Raw genomic sequence first — 22344 nt, 5'->3', positions numbered from 1 at the left:
ATACTGGTGGTCGCCCCTAAGAGGAGGTACTGCAATATAATAAATGCAACAGTATGTAATCTGCAGCTCATGTGCCTCGAACAGAAAATGCTACTTACCAGTATGCATCTGTTCTTGGCATGTAGAACTGCAGAGTTACACACACCCACCTGTCTCCCCGGCTACCTTTATCTGTTCTAGTATTATCTTAATTAGATACAGCTTACATGGTCATCCTCCCTGTTTTCTTACAAAGCTCCATCATTTCCCTGCTGGCTAAAAAACAATCTAAGGATGGAGCCGATGCCCATCCGCAATATGATCCAAAGGAGGAGTCACCTATCTTGTGACTTCCAAAGACTTTTCAGGACAAAAACAAGTGCAAACATCCGGGCCCCACACTAGATGGCGATCTATGCAACAGTGTGTAACTCTGCAGCTCTACATGCCAAGAACAGATGCATACTGGTAAGTAGCATTTTCCTTTCTGAACAGACATAATCTCACAAGCCACAATTTTGATAAAATACTACAATCTTAACATCTTAACACAGCAGTCATTTCTCAAGGGTCTTTGCAAGCATCTTTTTCTTTACATACAGGTAATAATGGCAAATGGTTCTGTTCTGATCATTTAAATTCCACCAAATAACATGGTATGGATTCGGTGGTCATCTGTCGCGTGTCAGTCTGAGCTGAATTAGTGTACCTGGTATAGGCCCTGGAATTGAAGATTAGTCATTTGTAAAAAGATGGAAGCCGGTTAAGGAGGCTCACTCCTGTTCTAAGCCCTCCCGCAGGTACGAGGACCGCTGTTCCCTGTATTAGTGACCATCCAACCGTCGGTCTTTATTCATGCCTTTATGAAGTCAGAGATTTAGACATTGTTCCTAAGTTCTTTTTCATGTGTTTCCCCAACTGGGGTCATGAAGGGTTGGTGCTTTTTATTACGCACACGATCTGCTACTCAGTGACTTCACCCAAATGGGCTTCTGAGATCTCTTGAAGCATGGTCTGGTTATGCTCTGAAGAGAAACTGTGACAAGTGTCAAGGTACGGTGTTTGGTCGCATGAGGTTTAGTGGCATTTGGTGTATTGAGGGTATTCGCCTCTTGAATGTGGTATCTATTTCAATAGCAAGGTGTCCTGCAAACTACTTATACCATCTATGAAAAGCTCACAATTTCATTTGCGTAATTAGCGTCATAGCTAAAATTACAATTGTTACGTTTTAATACTGTGCTCATTGGTTAGAGACTATCATGCCATTGATACACCTGTTGTCAGTTATGGCGGCCCAACCTGGTTTCCACTTTCCACAATCTCGCTGAGTCCTGAGGCCCAGTTTGGCACTGGCTATGTGTGTCAAGGAACTCTATTTGGAGCTGTACCATAACTATTTAAACCTCTTACTACAGCATAGAAGTCCAATTTTAATGCCCCATTGAGAATCAAGACGTGCATGCAAATTAGATTTGGGCAGCTACCGATAGGAAGTACTGTTTATGTAATAAATTACTGTAAACTTTTGAGACTATTAGATTCTCTCTTAGAATATTGTGTTGTCATTTAAAATACAATCATTATCTGTTTACTCCTTGCTTCATTGGTGATGAGCATTATAAATGTTCTAGGATGTAGAAAATAAGGGCAGACTCCAAAATAACACTGTTCGAATATTGAAATATTTGTGTACATTCTGTTGATGATTTTGGTGATGTAAATACTTCCTGTAACTAGTTCAAATGGTTTATTTTGTAACCATGAACAAGCTGTAAGTAATTAGTAACAAATAAAAATAATAAAGTATTTGAGTATTAAAATTATATTAGTTACCCCCCAAACAATTCATAAAATTGTCATGTTTTTCTCTTTTTCAAATAAAAGATTAAATAAGTTTTCTGTTTTTTTTTCTTCATTCCGCTTGCAGGAGGTTCACGCTCTGCTGGTTAGAGGTATTGCAGAAAGCGAGATTGATAACATTGCCAAAGTGGAAGAGAGTATCCGAAATCTCTGCCATGTGCTTCAGCTAGAAGTTCAGAAAGTATTAAAGGGCAATGAACCGGGCACTCTAATTGTGGAATTTAACTGCATTGCAGGTAAATATACTGATATGCCTCTGAGAACAAACAGAATGCAAATTCCTTAATTCCTTCCATAACTCCACCCCGGAGCTCCACAACCCACCGACTACATGATTTGACTACCTGACTTTAAATACGATAACTCATACCCAGAGCAACACTGGTGGCACCACTCGTCCACCCACTACTACAGTCCCGCAACAAGTCCCTCACCTCAGCCATCCAGAGCCATAGTTACGTACATTGCCTCGTGTAGGAAAGTGGGTTTCTGTTGCAGTAACCTCCCCACTTTGTGCCAGACTACTGATGCACTTTTACTTGGCGTGCCCTGGGTCCCTGCCAATCAGGTTCCCAGGGCCTGTGTTCTTTCCCCAAAACGACCCCAATTGGCATCCTTGGCCACAGGTCAGTCCCTGGTAAATGGTACCACAGGTACCCAGGGCCCTGTGACCAGAGAAGGCTTTTAAGGGTTGCAGCACTTATTGTGCCACCCTTAGAGGTTCTGTACCACTACACTCACACACTGCCTTTGCAGGCGCATGTTTGGCGCAAAACAACGTGAAGAGTCGACATGGCACACATCTCTGTGTACCCTGCCTACAACCCACTGCCCAGACATAGGTCAGTCACTCCTCTAGCTGGGTGCACTATACCAGTGGTGAGGGTACAGGTGCATGAGCCCTGTACCCCTACAGTGTTTAGGTCCATTCTTAGACATTTTAAGTGCAGTGCTGCCATTAAGAGTATATGGTGCTGGGATCTTGTCATTACGAACTCCACAGCACCATAATGGCTACACTGAAAACTGAGAAGTTTGGTATCAAACTTCTCAGCACATTAAACCCACATTGATGCCAGTGTGGGATGTAATGAAAAATGCACACAGGGGGCATCTTAGAGATGCCCCCTGAAAACTAACCCACCACTAGTGTCCAGGCTGAGTGGCTTCTTTCAGCTGCTACCACCAGACATGTTTCTGGACCCCTGGGCCGAGAGCCTGCTGCTCTTTGGGGTCGGAAACAATGCACATCCTGGGACAAGGTGCCACGTCTCCTTCCCCAGGATAGGCAGGGTTCACAAAGGGGAAGCTTCAAAGGTTGCCGCTATTCTGAGCTTTCCCTGGCCAATTGCTGCTTTCAGCAACTGGTCCCCTCTGGCTCTGACTGCCCCCCCGCCCCCTCTGGGAGGGAGAACCATTGCAGATGGGGGGACTCAGCCAACCAGGGAAAGGCTTATGGCCTCCCCTCCCACTGGAGGGTGGCATCATTGGAGGTTTACCCACCCCAGGGAAGGGACCCATTGGTCCCAACCCTTTACCTACCTGTAACGCCCTTAAATCTAGTATTTAGGGGCACCCCTGAACCTTGCTTCCTTAGACAAGAACCTGCAAGAAGAAAAGAAGAAGGACCAAACAGCCATGCCAAAGCTAACAAGAGGAGGATGCCCACTGACTTGGCCCCAGCCCTACTGGCCTGTCTGCTCCAGCAAAATCCCGGTGTGTCCTGCTGCAAGCAACCTCGAGAAACCCGGAGGACCTGCCTGCCTTCAATCCCAATGACTCTGTCTCCTGTGAACACTGGATTTGTTCAAACACCAGACTCCAACTCCACAAGGATCCACAAGTTTGTACCACTCTGCACCTGACGCCCACGGCCCGAGTGGCCCAACACCCAGAGGAAGTCTCCCCGGTGATCCTGACGCGAGATCCGGTGACCCCTGACCTGCCTCAATCCTACGCCTGCAGCCTCAATCCAGAAGGTCCCCCAACCGCGACTAGGAGCCGATAAGAAGATCTGAACCCTAAAAGGCACCCCTGCACCCTTCGCCCAACGGATTTGGGTGGCCCAACCAACGGTGCCTAACCAAACCCCAGCATCTTGACTTACCTCTCAAAGTGGTGGTCACAACTAGAAGACCTTCACGCCCGAGCCTGCAGTGCCTTTGCAAACCAGAGGTTCCCCATTGCAAACAAGGCGCCCAACATTGAAACAGCACTCTGCACCCGGCCGCCCTAGTGTCGCTGAGGGTGCACCTTTGGTGCTGCTTTGTTTCCCCATTTACCCTTAGCTGAAGTCCAGGAGCTTTGCCCTGACAACCAAGTGGCCTGCTCGTCAGCAGCCACCAACCGGAGGCCCCTATCCCCCTTTGGATAACATTGGGCCTCAGCACTCTGCACCCAGCCACCCTAGTGCCGCTGAGTGTGTAACAAGAGTCCATCCCTGACCCTGGGGGACCCCTGAGTCTACCCCCAGAACATCAACTCCCACTACTGAATACTTACCCTAAAACCAATAGCACTATGTTCAAGGCATATGAGCTGTAGATCATATGCTTTAGGCATAGATCACCATCCGGTGTTGGGTCCAGATGTTTGCACTTTGTTTTTCTTCAAAGAAGTGTTTCCAGCCACGAGGTAGGTGACTCCTTTCGGTGATAGTGCGCATGGGCATCAACTCCATCCCCAGATTGTTTTTTTCCGCCATTGGGTTCGGATGTGTATTGTTGCGCTCCGGTTCGGTATCGTTTTCAAACCCCTTTGACGCTCAGTCCTCTACCCTCTACAGTATTGTCCATCGATCGCGATTTCCCATTCAACGCGCACCGTGTAAATTGTGAAAACCTTTGATCGGGAACTTCAAGGTGGGCCGTTGGGCTGACCTGTTCCGACCAAGCCAGCAGTCGATGGAACGGACTCCATTGAAGCTATCTCCCAGTTTCCACGCACTGACTTACATGAGGTCTGCAACCTCTGCTTATCCCCAAAGCAGAACGAGAAGGACTGTGAAGCATGTCGATCATTCTGATAGAAAAAGATCATTTGTGATCATCGGGCTCGATGCCACGAATGCAACGCGGCAGCGGCTCCGTACCAAACATCTTCAGTGAAGATTTAGAATTTCACCATCCAGCCGCAGAAGCCGAGAAAGAAGAACAAGTCTCCATGTCCAAAGCTGACTCCGACATGGAGGAAGACCTGAACGTCACTCCGGGTCAGCGTACCATGAGTACAACTCCCCATGTACCCCCGCAATCAAAATGGAAGACACCCCCGCCCTTGGTTGACACTGAGAAAAGTTTCAGATGCCCCGACCTCCAGCCCGGCTATGAAACATAAAGATAAGCCTTCCGACTCGGGCTCGAGCCGGCCCCATTCTGGTGCCGAAACAACACCTTCGGCACCGAAGCATAAGACAAAACATGTGCCACTCTACAAAGTTGGCATCAAAGACACCTCGGATCCGATATAAGTTCCGGAACCGAAATTGTTCAAACCAAAATCCTCCACACCCAAGAGCTAGGAAACCTTCAGACCCTAAACTGGCAAAAACGAAACACTCTGATTCGAAACATTCGGCGCACAAAAACTCTTAGCCCAAATCTTCCAAGCCGAAATCCACTCCTAAAGAGAAAGATAATTCTTCCAAGGAGCCTCCATCTGAAGACGCAGTTTTGTATCCAAAACAGAAGAGATTTACTATTGACCCTGAAACTGGATACCTTCGGGCCGCTCTTCCTAAAGAACGGAAACTGGATCTCTCAGAGGATTCTGCTATACCTCTGAAGAAAAAGAACATGGGTACTAACCCTTCTCCCCCTTACCTCCCTCTCATCCTGGTAATCTCAATCTAATGATTACACCATCAAATTCAACACCACCTTCACTTTCACCTGACCCACAGGATGAAAATTATGGGCATGGGGAGGAAGATCAAAATATGCCAGGCGACGAAAACATACCACAAGACACTGATCCCTGGGAAGATTATAATAAGGATCCAGATCAAAATAAGGACCATTACCTGTCTCCCTCCAGACCCTCCTCACCTGATGACAATAATGGCTTTGCGCAGCTTATCAACAGAGCTGCTCAATACCATGGGGTGGAGCTCCATACAGACCCTCTAGAAGAGGATTTCCTTGTGGAGACATTTACGCTCTCGCAAAGGTCTATTAATACTTTACTAATGATAAAGGGCCTGTTAAAACACACAGACGAGGTATTCAAAGACCTGGTTAGAGCCAGAATACTCACACCTAGAGTGGATAAAAAATACATGCCCGCTGCTACAGACCCTGTATATATAAAAGGCCAGTTGCCCTTAGACTTTCTTGTTGTATCCAACACTCGCAAGAGAGCTAACTCTCAAACTACAGGCGACGCCCCTCCTCCTGATAAGGACTCTAAACTCATTGATGCCTCAGGCAAACAAGTAGCTTTGAAGGGTACTAACCATTGGCGTATTGCCAATGCTCAGGCCCTGTTAGCATGCTATGATAGGGCTCACTATGATGAGTTGGAAAAACTCATGCAACACTTGCCTAATGAGTATAATACAAAAGCTAACGACCTCATTCAGGAATGTAAGCTTATCCCCAACACTTCCATTAAATGTGCACTAGATGCAGTAGACACAGCATCTCATGCCATCAACGCTAGCATACTGCTGCGCAGGCACGCTTGGCTTCGAATCTCTGGATTCAAGCCGGAGGTCTATTCCTCCATACTTAAACAGCCCTTTGATAAGGAGCATCTTTTCAGACCAACAGTCGATACTTCACTAGAAAAAATGAAGAAAGACACAGAAACTGCTAAGTCTTACAATTGCCTAACAGAGGTACCTTTCGCCTCTTTTTTTACAGGGGTGGCTCAAAAACAGTGTCATCAGACAATCCCTCCTCCTCTTATAAAAATAACAACCAATCTACCTCCTCCAGAGGATATTTTCCAGGAAGCTACAGAGGGAATAATAATAAAGGAAGAGGCAGAGGTAACTCCACCCACTCTTCTCCTGCTAATAAACAGTGACTTCCCTCCACTACCCCCGATCATCCCACACCTGTCGGGGGATGTCTCTCACAGTTCCTACCTGTGAGGAATTCAATCATCTCAGACAATTGGGTAATACACATTATCCAGTATGGTTATTGCCTGGAACTTACTTGCACTCCCCCAACTATCCTTCCAAGAGAATGTGCAATGTCACCAGAACATTTCACCCTCTTAAAACAAGAGGTTCTCTCTCTGTTACAAAAACATGCGATATAACCAGTCCCATTACATCATCAAGGGACAGGAGTATACTCCCTATACTTTTTTGATTCCAAAAAAGGACGGATCTCTCAGACCCATACTAGACCTCAGACAGCTAAACCTATATATTCAATCAGACCAGTTCCACATGGTCACACTACAACAGGTGCTCCCATTTCTTCAGCATGGAGACTTTATTTCCACTCTGGATTTAAAGGACACATACTTCCATATTCCCATTCACCCTGCTCACAGGAAATATCTCAGGTTCTGGTGGACGGGCAGCATTAGTTCTCCGGTTCAGGGTAACTACAGCACCCAGAGTGTTCACCAAGTGGCTAGCAGTAGTCTCATCTCATTTACGAAGACAACACATTCACGTCTTCCCTTACTTGGACGACTGGCTAATAAAAGCCAAGTCACAACACATCTGCATACACCAACTCACAAAACAGTTCAGCTGCTTCACGCCATGGGATTCACTGTGAACCTCACTAAGTCTCATCTCCAACTCTCCAATACGCAAGAGTACCTGGGAGCCACAATAGACACTTGCAAAGCTCTAGCATACCCCAAAACACTCAGGATACACAACATGCAAACCCTGATATCACTCTTTCAGACTCAACACTCATTACCATCCTGAGTGTTCATGCAATTGATCGGAATGATTGCTTCTTGCATTCTAATTGTTCCATACGCAAGACTCCAGATGCATCCCCTACAGGAATGCTTAGCACGTCAGTGGAACCAGGCTCAGGGTCAGCTAACCGATCTGGTGTTGGTAGACGGCTGCACACATCACACTCTGCAGTGGTGGAATACACAAAACCTTTCCAAGGGGCGGCCATTCGTCGACCCGGTTCCATAGATAGTGCTAACAGCAGACGCTTCGCTCTTTGGTTGGGAGCGGGCTCATCTTCAAAAACATACTAATCAGGGCATGTGAACCCTACAACAAAAACAACTCCACATAAACCATTTGGAGCTTCTAGCAATTTTTATAGCATTTAAAGCCTTCCAAATGCATCTAGTAGGCAAAGCTGTCCTAGTTCGTACAGACAACATGACAGCAATGTACTACATACAAAAACAGGGGAGCACACACTCTAGACAAATTTTACAACGAGCTCAAAGCATATGGAGATGGGCCATTCCTTAAAAGATATGTTCGAGGCATGTGGGCTGCTGAATTCATATCTATAGCATAGATCGCCGCCTAGTGTTGGGCCCGGATGATTGCACATTGTTGTCCTGGAACAGTCTTCGAAGTATCACGAGATAGGTGGCTCCTCCCCTGGACTACAGTGCGCATGGGCATCGACTCCATCCTCAGATTTTTTTTTTTCCGCCATTGGGTTCGGATGTAATTTCGTTCTCTCCAGTTCGGAATCGGTATAAACTTTTCAAGGCCAGAAGGCCTTTTATTCGAACCGTCGGTATTGTTTGCGTTCGGTCCCAGTTCACTTCCAACTCAGTTTGAGTCGGATATCCAGGGAGTCGGGTGACTTCTTGGTGATCGAGGCCCTGTCAACGCAGCAAGACTTTCGACGACATGGAACGGAGTCCGTTCAAGAAATGTCCCGTGTGTGGATCGAAGTATCCTCACATTGACGTCCATCCAGTTTGCAACAAGTGCCTGTTGCCGGACCACGACGAAGCCAGCTGTATGGCCTGTTCCAGGTTTCGTTCAAAGAAGACGATTCGGCTTCGACGCGTGGCGCGCCTCGAGGCCCGGCGATCGGCCCCGGCACCGGTGGACATCTTTGACGCCGAAGAAGCAGACGAACAAGAGGTTCAGATGCAGATTTCACCTCCAACGGTGGACATCGAATGCGACTACGACGCGGATGTCGAAGGCCAAGACATAGAGGAAGTCGTCGACGAGGTAGGAGACGACGATGAGGCCTATGGGGCCATGGAAGATAGCCCAGAGGAAGGGCTATGCCCCGTTCGAACACTTACAAAGGCTCAGGTCGAGGGATCGCCACATGGCCTTACCCAAGACCTTACACCAAGATCCACGGCCCCGCCTTCCGGCCCGGCTACGGACACTTCAGCGGAGCCGCCATTGTCGAAACCGAAACTGAAACCATCGGTGTCGACAAAAACAAAGATGGTCGAGGCGCCATCGAAACCGAAGACGTCTGCTACCCCATCGACGCCATCGTCTTCAGAGGGGTCGAAGCCTAAAAAAGGTGTCGACCCGGTCAAAGTGACAAAAGTGGTCGAGGCCGTCGAGCCAAGCACTAGAAAGGCCGTAGACTCAGGGTCGAGCAAGGCAGTCGAGCCGAAATCCAAAAAGGCTGTCGAGCCGAAGTCGGACAAGGCCGTAGAGCCAAAAGCCAAACGGTCCGTCGAGACGACGTCAGGCAAGGGCGCCGAGCCGAAGTCTGGGATCCCGGCGCCGGTAGTCAAGGCCACCACCCCGAAGCCGTTGGCGTCGACGGCTGCTGCCGTGGATAGAGATCGTAGCGCCCCGAAGAAGGTTGCTCCTACGCCTCGATCGGACGAACCAAAGTCATCGATACTCGGGTCTTCCCCTGGGGGTGGACCGAGGTCATCTGTCGCGTCCACAAAACCATCCGTTTCCTTTACGAAGCAGGTCTCGGACTCCCTCAAGCGACTTAAGGACAAGGCTTCGGCATCGGAACCGAAGACACCTTTCGCCCCGAAGCAAGATGTCCCGACGCAAAAAACTTCGACGCCAATCCTATTCACGTTACCGCCTAATGTGGCGCCGAAGGCCTTCGCTCCACGCTCCGTGCCCAAGGACTCTGTGGTATCGAAACCGATGCACCCGGCTGGGGGCTTGAAGCATCAACCACCCTTGCTAGAGGAGCAGTCGGAGCATTTCATCGATGCCGACACCAGAAAGCTTACGCTTTACAAAAGGAAAATTACAGCATCGCAGCCTTTGGAGTCATTTACAATTCCTCTAAAGCGCAAAAGACCTGCACCAGAAACACCAGTCTTCGTAGAACCAATAGTTCCACTGACTCAAAAAAGTGCAACACCCTCACCCACTTATTCTGATGGAGAGGATGAAGGGGAGCAGGATGAAGAATACGACTTTCCTACCAATACAGAGCCTGATGAGCAACAGGACTCGTGGGTGGAGGCAGGTGATCAAGGGGATCAGCACACCGTCCATGACCCTCAGTTGTACACCGTCAAAACGTCTCCCACTGAAGATTCTGCGGCATTTAATGCCTTAATTGAGAGGGCAGCTAAAAACCACGCTGTTCAGATGCATGCTGACCCTGTGGAGGTTGACTTCCTTTTTGACACTTTCTCCACTGCTGAAAAGACTATTAAGACTCTTCCAATGCTGAAAGGGGTCCTTAAGCATGCTGCGGACATTTTTAAGGAACCTACAAGGTCGAGGGTTGTCAACCCTAGGATTGAAAAGAAATATAGACCGGCACCTGGCGATCCTACCTACATCAAGGGCCAGTTGCCGTTGGACTCCTTGGTAGTCTCTAATGCCCGCAAAAGGGCGAACTCGCAAACCACGGGTGAAGCTCCTCCCCCAGACAAAGAATCAAAAGTGCTGGAGGCATCAGGGAAGAGAGTAGCAGCTCAGGCGGCCAACATCTGGCGTATCTCAAACACGCAGGCACTGTTGGCCAGATACGACAGGGCACACTATGACACCCTAGAGACCCTGTTGCAACACCTACCAGATCAGTTTAAAGAGGGAGCTGAAATGCTTATACAGGAAGGGAAGCTCATCTCCAACGCTGCTATAAAGTGTGCACTAGACGTTGCAGACACGGCAGCACGGGCAATCAACACTAGCGTAATGTTGAGGCGTCAGGCTTTGCTCCGAATCTCCGGGTTCAAGCCAGAGATACAGACTACTATCCTCAACCAGCCGGTGAACCCTGACAGGTTGTTTGGTCCAGAGGTGGATTCCACCCTGGAAAAAATAAAGAAAGATACTGAGACTGCCAAGTCCATGGGAGCTCTACAGTCCCAACAGTTTCGAGGGAACACTTTTCGTCGCTCAGGCAATCGAGGTGTTAACAGAGGCCACATGTCACAGCAGACACAGTTCAATAAAGGTGGGACACAATCCTCGTAACACCAAGCAGAGTAGAGGAGGATACCGCGGCAACAGCACCAAGGGCAGAGGCAGGGGCAACAACAACTCCCGTTCCTCCGCCACCAACAGACAGTGACTACCTGTCACTGCCCCCGACCATCAAACACCTGTCGGGTGGAGACTCCAGCAGTTTCTGCCAGTCTGGAAATCCATCACCACAGACAGGTGGGTCAGGAAACTTGTCCAGTTCGGCTATTGTTTGGAGCTAACATCCACTCCACCCAACATACCACCAAGACACTGTCCTATGTCAGCAGAGCATTTGCACTTATTGCAGCAGGAGGTTCTTGTCATGCTGCAAATAGGCGCAATAGAGCTCGTGTCAGTGGGGGAAGAAGGCATAGGGGTTTATTCCCTGTACTTCTTAATCCCAAAGAAGGACGGGTCCCTCAGACCTATTCTGGATCTAAGGCCCCTAAACCAGTACATTCTCTCAGAACACTTCCACATGCTAACACTGCAGCAGGTTCTTCCATTGCTAAATCAGGGAGACTTCCTCGCAACCTTAGATCTCAAGGATGCTTACTTTCACATCCCACTCCGTCCATCCCACAGGAAATACCTCAGGTTCACTATCCAGAACAGGCATTACCAATTCAAGGTCCCTCCTTTCGGAGTGACCACAGCCCCCAGAGTGTTCACGAAATGTCTGGCGACAGTGGCGGCGCACCTCAGGAGACAAAACGTCCACGTCTATCCTTATCTGGACGACTGGCTGGTTCAGGCAAAGTCAGCCCAGCAGTGCACCGCCGACATGCCCCACACCATTCACCTTCTTCACAGTCTGGGTTTTTCACTAAACTATCCAAAGTCGCACCTTCAGCTGGCCCATGTGCGGCAGTATTTGGGCGCGACGATAGATACTCTGGAGGCCACGGCTCAGCCAAACTTAGTGAGGATCGACAACATCCAGTCGCTAATCCAAAAGTTCAGACCGCAACACTCCCTTCCAGCGAGAGTGTTCATGCAGTTGATAGGCATGATGGCCTCCTGCATCTTCATAGTCCCGCACGCAAGATTGCATATGCGTCCGCTCCAAGAATGCTTGGCACATCAGTGGGCTCGAGGACAGTTGAAAGACCTAGTGTTGGTGACCGGTCGGGCATTCAGCTCTCTGCATTGGTGGACTCCACACAACCTTTGCAAGGGCCTACCGTTCCACGAGCCTGTGCCACAGATTACCCTGACAACGGACGCATCTCTCCAGGGATGGGGAGCTCATGTGCTCCACTACACGGTGCAGGGACTATGGACGACACAGCAAAAGAAGATGCACATCAACTACTTAGAACTGATGGCAATCTTCATGGCGCTCAAGTCCTTCAAGGTACATCTGTGCAACAAGGTTGTGTTGATCCGGACGGACAACATGACGGCGATGTACTACATTCAAAAACAGGGAGGTACACACTCTTCACAGTTGTCTCATCTGGCTCAGAGCATGTGGAAGTGGGCCATTCAGAGGAACATCTTCCTCATGGCGAAACACCTCCCGGGCAAGGACAATCAGATGGCGGATCTGCTCAGCAGGTACAGCCACCAGATGCACGAGTGGGAGTTACATCCATCAGTACTCCGCCCGTACTTCCAGCAGTGGGGTCGTCCAGAGATAGACCTGTTTGCCACAAGGGAAAACGCAAAATGCCAAAGCTTTGCCGCCAGGTTCCCTCACCCACAGTCGCAGGGCAATGCGATATGGATGAACTGGTCAGGCAAATTTGCGTATGCTTTTCCCCCAGAACCTCTCATCCCGCTGGTGGCAAGAAAGCTAAAGCAGCACTCGATGACTCTCATCCTGGTTGCTCCAACGTAGGCACGCCAACCATGGTACACCACGTTTCTAGAACTCTCCGTGGTACCGCATCAAAGGCTGCACCTCACACCCAGGCTCTTGACGCAGAACCATGGCGACATTCAGCATCCAGATCCGCAGCAGCTCAATCTGGCGATCTGGCTCCTGAGGTCTTAGAATTTGGCTACCTTAATCTGCCTCCGGAATGCATGGATATCATCCGGGAGGCAAGACAGCCCACTACCAGAGCTTGCTATGCAGCAAAATGGAAGCGGTTTGTCGTTTACTGTACAGACCACAACATCAACCCGCTAGATGCCTCCATTCCTAACATCATATGCTATTTGTTACATCTTTACAAATGCAATCTAGCATATGCTTCCATTCGGATACACTTATCCGCCATAGCGGCTTATCTTCAAAACAGGCAGCATCTCTCTGTTTTCAGGGTGCTTGCTGTTAAAGCCTTCTTGGAAGGGCTCAAGCGGGTCATCCCTCCCAGGACCCCGCCAGTTCCGGTGTGGAACCTCAATGTGGTCCTCACCAGGTTGATGGGCCCACCTTTCGAGCCTCTACATTCATGTGAGATTCAGTTCTTAACATGGAAAGTGGCTTTTCTCATTGCCATCACATCTCTACGGCGTGTTAGTGAGTTGCAAGCGCTCACTGTGCAAGAGCCATTTATTCAAATTCACGCCAACAGGGTGGTGCTACGCACTAACCCTAAATTCCTTCCTAAGGTGGTTTCGCAGTTTCATGTAAATCAGACCATCAAACTGCCCGCATTCTTTCAGAACCCTGAGACTGTAGCAGAAAGAATGCTCCACACTCTTGATGTCAAGAGAGCGTTGATGTACTACATTAATAGGACCAAGGACTTTAGAAAGACACAACAGCTCTTTGTTGCCTTTTCAGCCCAGCACAAAGGCAACCCCATTTCCAAAGCAGGGATAGCCAGGTGGATCATTAAGTGCATTCAGATTTGCTATCACAAGGCTAAGCGCACTTTAACAGTACCCCCCAGACGCACTCCACCCGCAAGTTGGGGGCCTCCAGGCGCTCACTGTACAAGAGCCATTCATACAGATTCACTCAAACAGGGTGGTGCTGCGCACTAACCCTAAATTTCTTCCTAAGGTAGTTTCACAGTTCCACGTCAATCAGACTATTGAACTGCCTGTGTTCTTTCAAAACCCAGAGACAGTGGCCGAAAGAATGCTCCACACTCTTGACGTCAAACGAGCTTTGATGTACTACATTGATAGGACCAAAGATTTTAGGAAGACGAAACAACTCTTTGTTGCCTTTTCTGCCCAACACAAGGGCAACCCCATTTCCAAAGCAGGTATAGCCAGGTGGATTGTTAAGTGTATTCAAATTTGTTATCAAAAAGCTAAGCGCACTTTAACGGTCCCCCCCAGAGCGCACTCCACCCGCAAGTTGGGGGCCTCCATGGCTTTCCTTGGTAATATCCCTTTGGAAGACATTTGTAGAGCAGCCACATGGTCTACCCCACACACATTTACTAAACACTACTGTGTAGATGTGCACTCCAAGCAGCAAGCAGTTGTAGGGCAGGCTGTTCTAAAGACACTTTTTCAAACGTCTGCAGCTGGCACAGGCGGCCGCCGATAATGGAGGGACTGCTATGTATTCTATGCTATAGATATGAATTCAGCAGCCCACATGCCTCGAACTGAATATGCTACTTACCAGTATGCATCTGTTCTTGGCATGTAGGGCTGCTGACATTCATATCGCCCGCCCTCCTCCCCGGCGCCTGTAGCGGCTGCAGACTTTCTTGCATTTACTCTTCAGCATGGCCATCGCTTACACTATTACACTCCATCTTTGCCACAATGGCTAAAAACAATCTGAGGATGGAGTCGATGCCCATGCGCACTGTAGTCCAGGGGAGGAGCCACCTATCTCGTGATACTTCGAAGACTCTTTCAGGACAACAATGTGCAATCATCCGGACCCAACACTAGGCGGCGATCCATGCTATAGATATGAATGTCAGCAGCCCTACATGCCAAGAACAGATGCATACTGGTAAGTAGCATATTCAATCTCCTTGCAGAACACCTCCCAGGAGTAAACAACCAGATTGCAGATCTGCTCAGTCGTCCAAGACAACAGATCCACGAATGGGAACTACATCCTCAAGTTCTCATCTCATTCTTCCAAATGTGGGGCTACCCAGAAATAGATCTCTTCGCCACACACCTAAACGCGAAATGCCCAAAAGGCAATGCGCTATGGATGAACTGGTCAGGAAAATTTACTTACGCTTTCCCGCCTCTCCCGCTAATTCCATTAGTGGTTCTGAAACTCAAACAACATTCCATGACAATGATCCTAATTGCTCCCACATGGGCTCGACAACTCTGTTTCACAACCCTGCTGGAACTATTAGTGGTCCCTCACCCAAAATTACACCTCTCCCTCAAGCTTCTCACTCAGAACCATGGAGAGATAAGACATCCAGATCCCAGTCATCTCAACCTTGCGATTGGGCTCCTGAAATCCTTGAGTTTGGTTACCTCAGTCTTCCGCCTGACTATATGAATGTAATCAAAGAGGCTAGACGACCTACAACAAGAGCATGCTATCCAGCTAAGTGGAATCGGTTTGTAATTTACTGTACAAACAACTAAATCAATCCACTAGATGCTTCAATCCAAAACATCATCTGCTATCTATTACACCTACAACATTCTAATTTAGCGTATACATCCATACGCTTACATCTCGCTGCAATAGCTGCTTACCTACAAAACAGGCAGCACTTGTCTTTGTTTCGAGTACCCTCTATCAAAGCTTTTATGGAAGGACTCAAAAGAATCATTCCTCTTAGGCTTCTACCTTTACCAGTGTGGAATCTCAATATAGTTCTTATAAGACTAATGGGCTCAGTGTTTGAACCTTTACACAAATGTGACCTACAATTTCTCACATGGAAGGTAGCCTTCCTTGTAGCCATCACATCTCTTAGAATGAGTTGTTGAGCTTCAGGCATTAACCATAAAAAGAACCATTTTTGCAAATACACCAAAACAAAGTGGTTCTTAGCACTAATCAAAAATTTCTACCAAAGGTAGTCTCTGCCTTTCATATTGATCAGTCCGTTGAGTTAATTGTGTTCTTCCCTCAACCAGACTCAGTGGCAGAACGTGCTCTTCACACATTAGATGTCAAAAGAGCCATACTATATTACATTGAAAGAACTAAACCCTGTAGGAAAACAAAACAACTTTTTGTTGCTTTGGCACCACTGTATAAAGGCAATCCCATATCAAAAGCAGGTACTGCACGGTGGATAGTTAAGTGCATTCAAACATGCTACATTAAAGCTAAATACACATTAACAATTCCCCCAGAGCGCATTCTACACGCAAGCTGGGGGCTTCTATGGCATTCTTAGGGAATATACCATTAGATGACATCTGCAGGGCAGCAACATGGTCTACACCTCACACATTCACAAAGCACTATTGTGTAGATGTGTTAGCAAGACAACAAGCTAGTGTGGGCCAAGCAGTTTTACGAACACTATTACAAACCACTGCAACAGCTACAGGTTAGCCACCACCAGGGAGATAACTGCTAAAGCATATGATCTACATCTCATATGCCTCAAATGGAAAATGCTCCTTACCACAGTATGCATTTGTTCTTGGCATATAGAGCTGTAGATTCATGTGCGCCCACCCTCCTCCCCAGAAACCTTTATCTGTTGCCTTATGACCTTACATAAATACGTTATACATGGACATCTCTTTACTACTCCTATTAACTTCATCATCACCCTTATGGCAAAACAATTTGAGGATGGAGTCGATGCCCATGTGTATTATCACCGAAAGGAGGAGTCACCTACCTCGTGATTGGAAAGACTTCTTCGAAGAAAAACAAAGTGCCAAACATCCGGACCCAACACCAGATGGCGATCTATGCTAAAGCATATGAATCTACAGCTCTATATGCCAAGAACAGATGCATACTGTGGTAAGTAGCATTTTCCTTTCCTCCATAAGTTAACATTGACTGTTTTTTCTTGGAAAAGTTTCTAAGTGTTGAGTTTGAAAACCTAAAGAAATTCTTTAAAATTTTACTAACTAACAAACACGATTTTACTAACCTGTTTACAGGAAATGTCTCAGTGTAGTATCCAGGTATACTGCACTGTGTAAGAAAAGTAATCTCAAAAGTAACTTACCTGTAATTTTACCAAAAATTCCATACAAAGTATTTGTACTGTATTCTGAAAAGCATGGCATTATCAGGAACTATACATTTCAAACAATTTCAAACTGCATTACTACTGTAAAGTATTTATTGCTAACCTGTGCCAGCCTTGCTTGGTTCTATAAAATAAAATAACTAAAAGAATATTTTTATACAAAAACAATTGGCCTAAAGTTCAGTGTTTGAGTGTGTGAAATCATTTGCTGATTGAGTGTGTACAACAAATGCTTAACACTGTCCTTTGATAAAGCCCTAGTGCTCAACCACACTACCACAAATAGAGATTGAGGTGCTATCTACTTTACCTCTGTCTACATTTTGGGTTCCACTGAACTCTTCAGATATGAAATGGGAGGTTGTCACTTGCACACCAAATGATAAAAATCGATTGTCCTGATAGTAAACAAACTGCTTTGAAAAAATGAATCGGACTGGAGCGTGCTACACAGTATCAGAGGGCTGCCAGTCCCTCATGTGAGGTGAACGTGTTATGTTTTTTTCTAAACAAACTTTATTATGCCATTATTCACGGTGCATCACATCATAACAAATGGTCTCGGCATTTTACATTTTGTTGTAACATGAACCCATCAGTCATCATGAGTAAGTGTACAGGCTACAGGTTTTGTATCGATCATTTCTATAACATAGAACTTACAATGTAATAAATGCAACATGTGGATTCATCCAGAATAATTACGAATGTCCCTAATAGGTCATGACATGTATCTGTGTTTTCACAACCTTAAACTAAATTAATTGCCCTCTCCGCCCCACCTGGTCTGTTTGTATGTTGTCGTCTATTCCGTCTCATATATATGCAAGGTCATGAGTGTCAACCTATACCTTCGGTATACTTTGGGCCTTCTTCAGAATACCCTGATTGTCGCTGGACCTGTGATGAATGACAAAGTGTATCAGGGTGGCGGGTCCGGAAATGTAAGTGGGATGTCTAGTTGTGTGAAGTCCTCAAGCAGAACGTCGCATTCCATAGAAATGGGATGCTTCCGCAACCCCCTTGCCTCTTCTCGTCTAAGTGCTGCGGTTTCCGCGCTACCCAATCTGAGTACTTCCTCTCGCCATATGTGTAGTGGGGGGCTCTTTGGAGATTTCTACCTCATAGTAATAGCTTTGATTGCCAATGCAGTCGCTAAGTCCAGGAATCGTATGTGCACCTTCTGAGCTTTGGTGCGCCTGCGTAAACCCAAGAGGCCCTCCAATATGTTGTCTGTCATTGGGGGGGGGGGTGATTTTTCCCAGCATATTATGAACATGTCCCCAATAATCCCTTAGATGTGGGCAAGCCTGTAACATATGCAGAAAACCAGCCTCCTCCTCCCTACATCTCGGACAGTGACTCTGGGCCTCCGGGAACATGCAGTGTATCCGCTTCGGGGTTAGATACGCTCTATGGAGCACCATATACTGTATGAACTTGAATTTTGCGTTTTGAGAGACCCGCTTGGGGTGTTCCAAAATGCCATCCCAGGCCTTATCAGTAATTACCATGTCAGTAGTTTCTGCCCATTTCCTGCAGAGATCTGTAAGGTAGATAGAGGCCTGCGCTCGGATGCCGGTATATAACCACTTAACTAGGTGTCCACCCCTCCCCATGTACTAAAGCAGATGCACCAGTTCATGTTGTGGAGGCTCATTACGTTGAGATGCCCATGTGGTCCTTATGTAATGTACTAACGTTGCATGCAGGAGGTCGAGGCGGTCAGAAGCCCCAGTAGTCCGTACAAATGTTTCATGGTCCAGAAGCACCCCCTCTCCAAAAAATGAACCCACCTCCACAACTCCCGCGTCCTCCCATGCCTGTAGTCTGGCCCTTGTAAGTCTGCTGCCCATGGCTGGCAGCCCTAGTAGGGGAATATTGGACGTGTAGGGAATCACAGTCGATGTGTACTGTAGGGCCCCTTTCTAGCAGTGCAGTGCCGTCGTAATAGTGGTGGACCGTCCAATGGTATTTTCGCCTGTGGAAGCAGCAGACTATGTAGTGTACCTCTTTCCAGATCCTGTGTAGTATACTTTTTCTTGCAAGTTCCTGCCTGCTCTCCAAAAAGACAACCAGTGCAGTTGGGATGCATAATAGTACGCTCAGAAATCAGGGACACCCAACCCTCCATTGGTAGATGGCAGCTGCAACTTCTTGAGACGTACTCTGCGCCTACCACTGCCCCATATGAGTTCCAACAAGAGTGTGTCCAATAAGCGAAACGTAACAAAGAAATACAACAGTCGAAGAAGCATCACCATCTTGGAGATGACTATCCTCCCCATCACAGACAGTGGCAGGGACGTCCAAAAGGAAATACTGGGGCTCAAAGAGGCGATGGCTTTCAACAAGTTACCGTCTAGTTGGTCCGCAGGAGTTCTATATATGTGAATACCCAGGTACTTAAAAGTATCCAACGCTACAGGTATCTGATAGGTGCCGAATTTGATTACATCTGGACGAAGACCTTCTTATAAATAAAAAGCATGGGACTTCCCAGCGTTAATAGCCAAACCCGATATAGTCTCAAAGGCGGAGAATACCGTAGGAAACCGGTTCGCCTCTCTCTCTCCAAATCTCGCAAATATATGAGGATGTCGTCTGCATATACTGAGATAAGATGTGTAGCATCCTGGATGGGAATTCCCAAAACTTCAGACGACCGCCTCAAAGCCATGGCCAGCAGCTCCACCGCAAGCACAAACAGGAGAGGGGATAATGGACATCCCTGCCTGGTGCCCCTGTGTACCGTATATTCCGAGGAGATATACCTCCCTGTACGGGCCCTCGCGGTAGGTTCCGCATAGAGTAGACGCACCCACCGTAGGAAATCTGGGGCAAGGCCAAAATGCGGTAGGGCCGCGAACATACATTCCCACGTTATCGAGTCAAATCCATGACTTAGATCTAACGCTAGACATCCCGCCCTATCATACTCACTGGGGATGGATCTCATTATATGATGTAGTCTCCTAGTGTTGAGTGATGTGCTACGCGCAGGGAGAAACCCACATTGGTCACTGTGTATAAGGGTAGGGAGAGCCGGGACCAGCCGGTTTGCCAGGGCCTTACTGAGAATTTTGTATTTGGTGGCCAAGAGCGACAGTGGCCTGTAATTAGACATCTCTGTGAAGTCTCGACCTGGCTTGGGGAGTGACACCACCATAGTTGCATCGTGGATTGCAGTAGTTTACCAGTTTCCCAAGCTACCTTATATAGCTCCTCTAATTTAGGAGCGAAGATATGTCGCGTAGAATTCCACAGGTAGGCCATCTAATCCCGGGGCTTTATCACGGTTAAGGCCTTTTATCACTGCTCTTATTTCCTGTTGAGTGATGAGACCTATTAGGTCCTTTCGCATAGTCTCTGTGATCTTGGGGAACTGTAGACCGCCGAAGAAGGCCTCCATGAGGCTATTATCCTCATCCGGTGGTGCCGCGTATAGGGTACAAAGATAATCACAAAAAGCTTAATTAATCTCACTTTGAGTATGAAGCAACCCATTCTGCGGTGAACGGATACAGGTGATCAAAGGCGTTTCTAGGCTATCCCTCAATATTCGAGCTTGCAACGTTCCCGATTTGTCAGCTGCCGTATGTTTCAGTTGTGTATACCCTTGATAATCCATGAGTCTAAGTGTTTCCAGAGTCTCTGCGTGTCGAATGCAAGCCTCTTGGAGAGATTTCTGTTTTTCGCCGTCTGTCACTGCAGCTGGTTCTAAATTTACCATCAGTGCCTCCATATCTACAAGTCTTGTATGCGCTTCTTGACGCGCCCCTAGAGTAGCACTAATTGTTGAGCCTCGGACCACCACCTTAAACGTGTCCCAATCTACTAGATTAGAGGATGCTGTATTCCAGTTATCTGTGAAGTAATTAGTAATGACATCTAGCAATGTGGCCCGAAAGGGGGCATCCTCAAGGAACTGAGGCCATAGTTTCCAGGTTGGCACAGGGGTCGGGACCCTGCCCCACGTAAGAGTAATTTCCAGGGGATTGTGATCGGAGAACGTCTTTGCTAAATATGTCGAGTGGTGTACTTGTGCAGCTATTGTGTATGAGCAAAGAAATCTATCGAGCCTAGTGTGTAACTGATGGACTGGGGAGTAAATAAAATATTCCTTGTGTGTAGGATGTAACTTTCGCCATGCGTCTACGAGACCCCAGCCCTGCATCCAAGTGTTCAGGAGTTTAGCCTGTTTGTGTGTACTGGCCCCGTTCAATGGAGGATGGGATCTGTCCAAGTCTATGTCTAAAATCGCATTACAGTCTCCCCCCAGGATCCAGGGAATGGTATTCCACCCCACCAGAGCTCTGTCCAGTTCAGAGAAAAATTTGTCTTGATCAAAATTTGGCGCATATATACACCTGAGGACTATGGGTAGACCGTCCAACGTGCCTCTCAGAAGTATATACCGCCCCTTATCATCCGTCCGTCGCTTAACTTCCACAAATGGTACTCCGTGACGTATCTAGATTGTCGCCCCCCTAGCGAAGGCTGAATAATTTTTTTTTGAGTTTTCCCTACTTCTACCTCCGTCAGGTGGGACTCGTGTAAAAACACAATCTGCGCTTGTCTCCTAATAAGGTATGCGTGTACTCTATGCCATTTGGCCACAGCACCCAGCTCCCGTACATTCCAGGTCAATAGCTTGTATGAGCCTAAGTTGGCTTGCTTATGAGACATATAGTCACTCTTTGTGTTGTTTCCCGTACAGAACAGGGCCCATGTGTATGTTCCAACCATGAATTCCCCAACCCCTGCAAACTATCCATATACGGCGCAGCCAAACCAAAAACTGAAACATATAAGAACCACAGAACAGTGCTTGAGCTTTGTGGGGGGGGGGGGCGCACCGCCAACCATACTGTTGCCTCAGTAAATGTAGAACGCCAGTGGCTCTACTGGGCCCGGGGGAGGGGGGGGTTCTTGTTTTCATGTTTTATCACTTAAATCATATTCCTCAGTGCTCTTTATAGGGAGGGGGTTTGTATACAAGATAATGGGGGGGCTGCTAGAGCATTATGATTACCTGGGTGTAGCTTCGGGCTGTTGATCTAGATTGCCAATCACTGTGGGAGCAATACATGACCATAATAA

General features: G+C 47.5%; 1 protein-coding gene across 2 annotated transcripts in view; it reads left to right on the top strand.

Annotated features, from left to right (window-relative positions):
* LOC144828139 (E3 ubiquitin-protein ligase DTX3L-like) overlaps positions 1-22344 on the top strand; it is an 814092-nt gene that overhangs the window by 353173 nt on the left and 438575 nt on the right. Inside the window, exon 5 of one of the 2 annotated variants that reach the window (XM_078686255.1) lies at positions 1910-2078. The exons of the other annotated variant lie outside the window; for it this stretch is intronic. Within the exon in view, the coding sequence (XP_078542381.1) occupies positions 1910-2078 (169 nt within the window). The remainder of the gene's footprint in view (positions 1-1909; positions 2079-22344) is intronic. 2 annotated transcript variants of the gene reach the window in all.

This window comes from Lissotriton helveticus, chromosome 1_1 (assembly GCF_964261635.1).
Source record: "Lissotriton helveticus chromosome 1_1, aLisHel1.1, whole genome shotgun sequence".
Lineage (NCBI taxonomy): Eukaryota > Metazoa > Chordata > Amphibia > Caudata > Salamandridae > Lissotriton > Lissotriton helveticus.
Note: the sequence above shows the minus strand (reverse complement) of the source record. Positions and strands in the feature narration are given on the sequence as shown.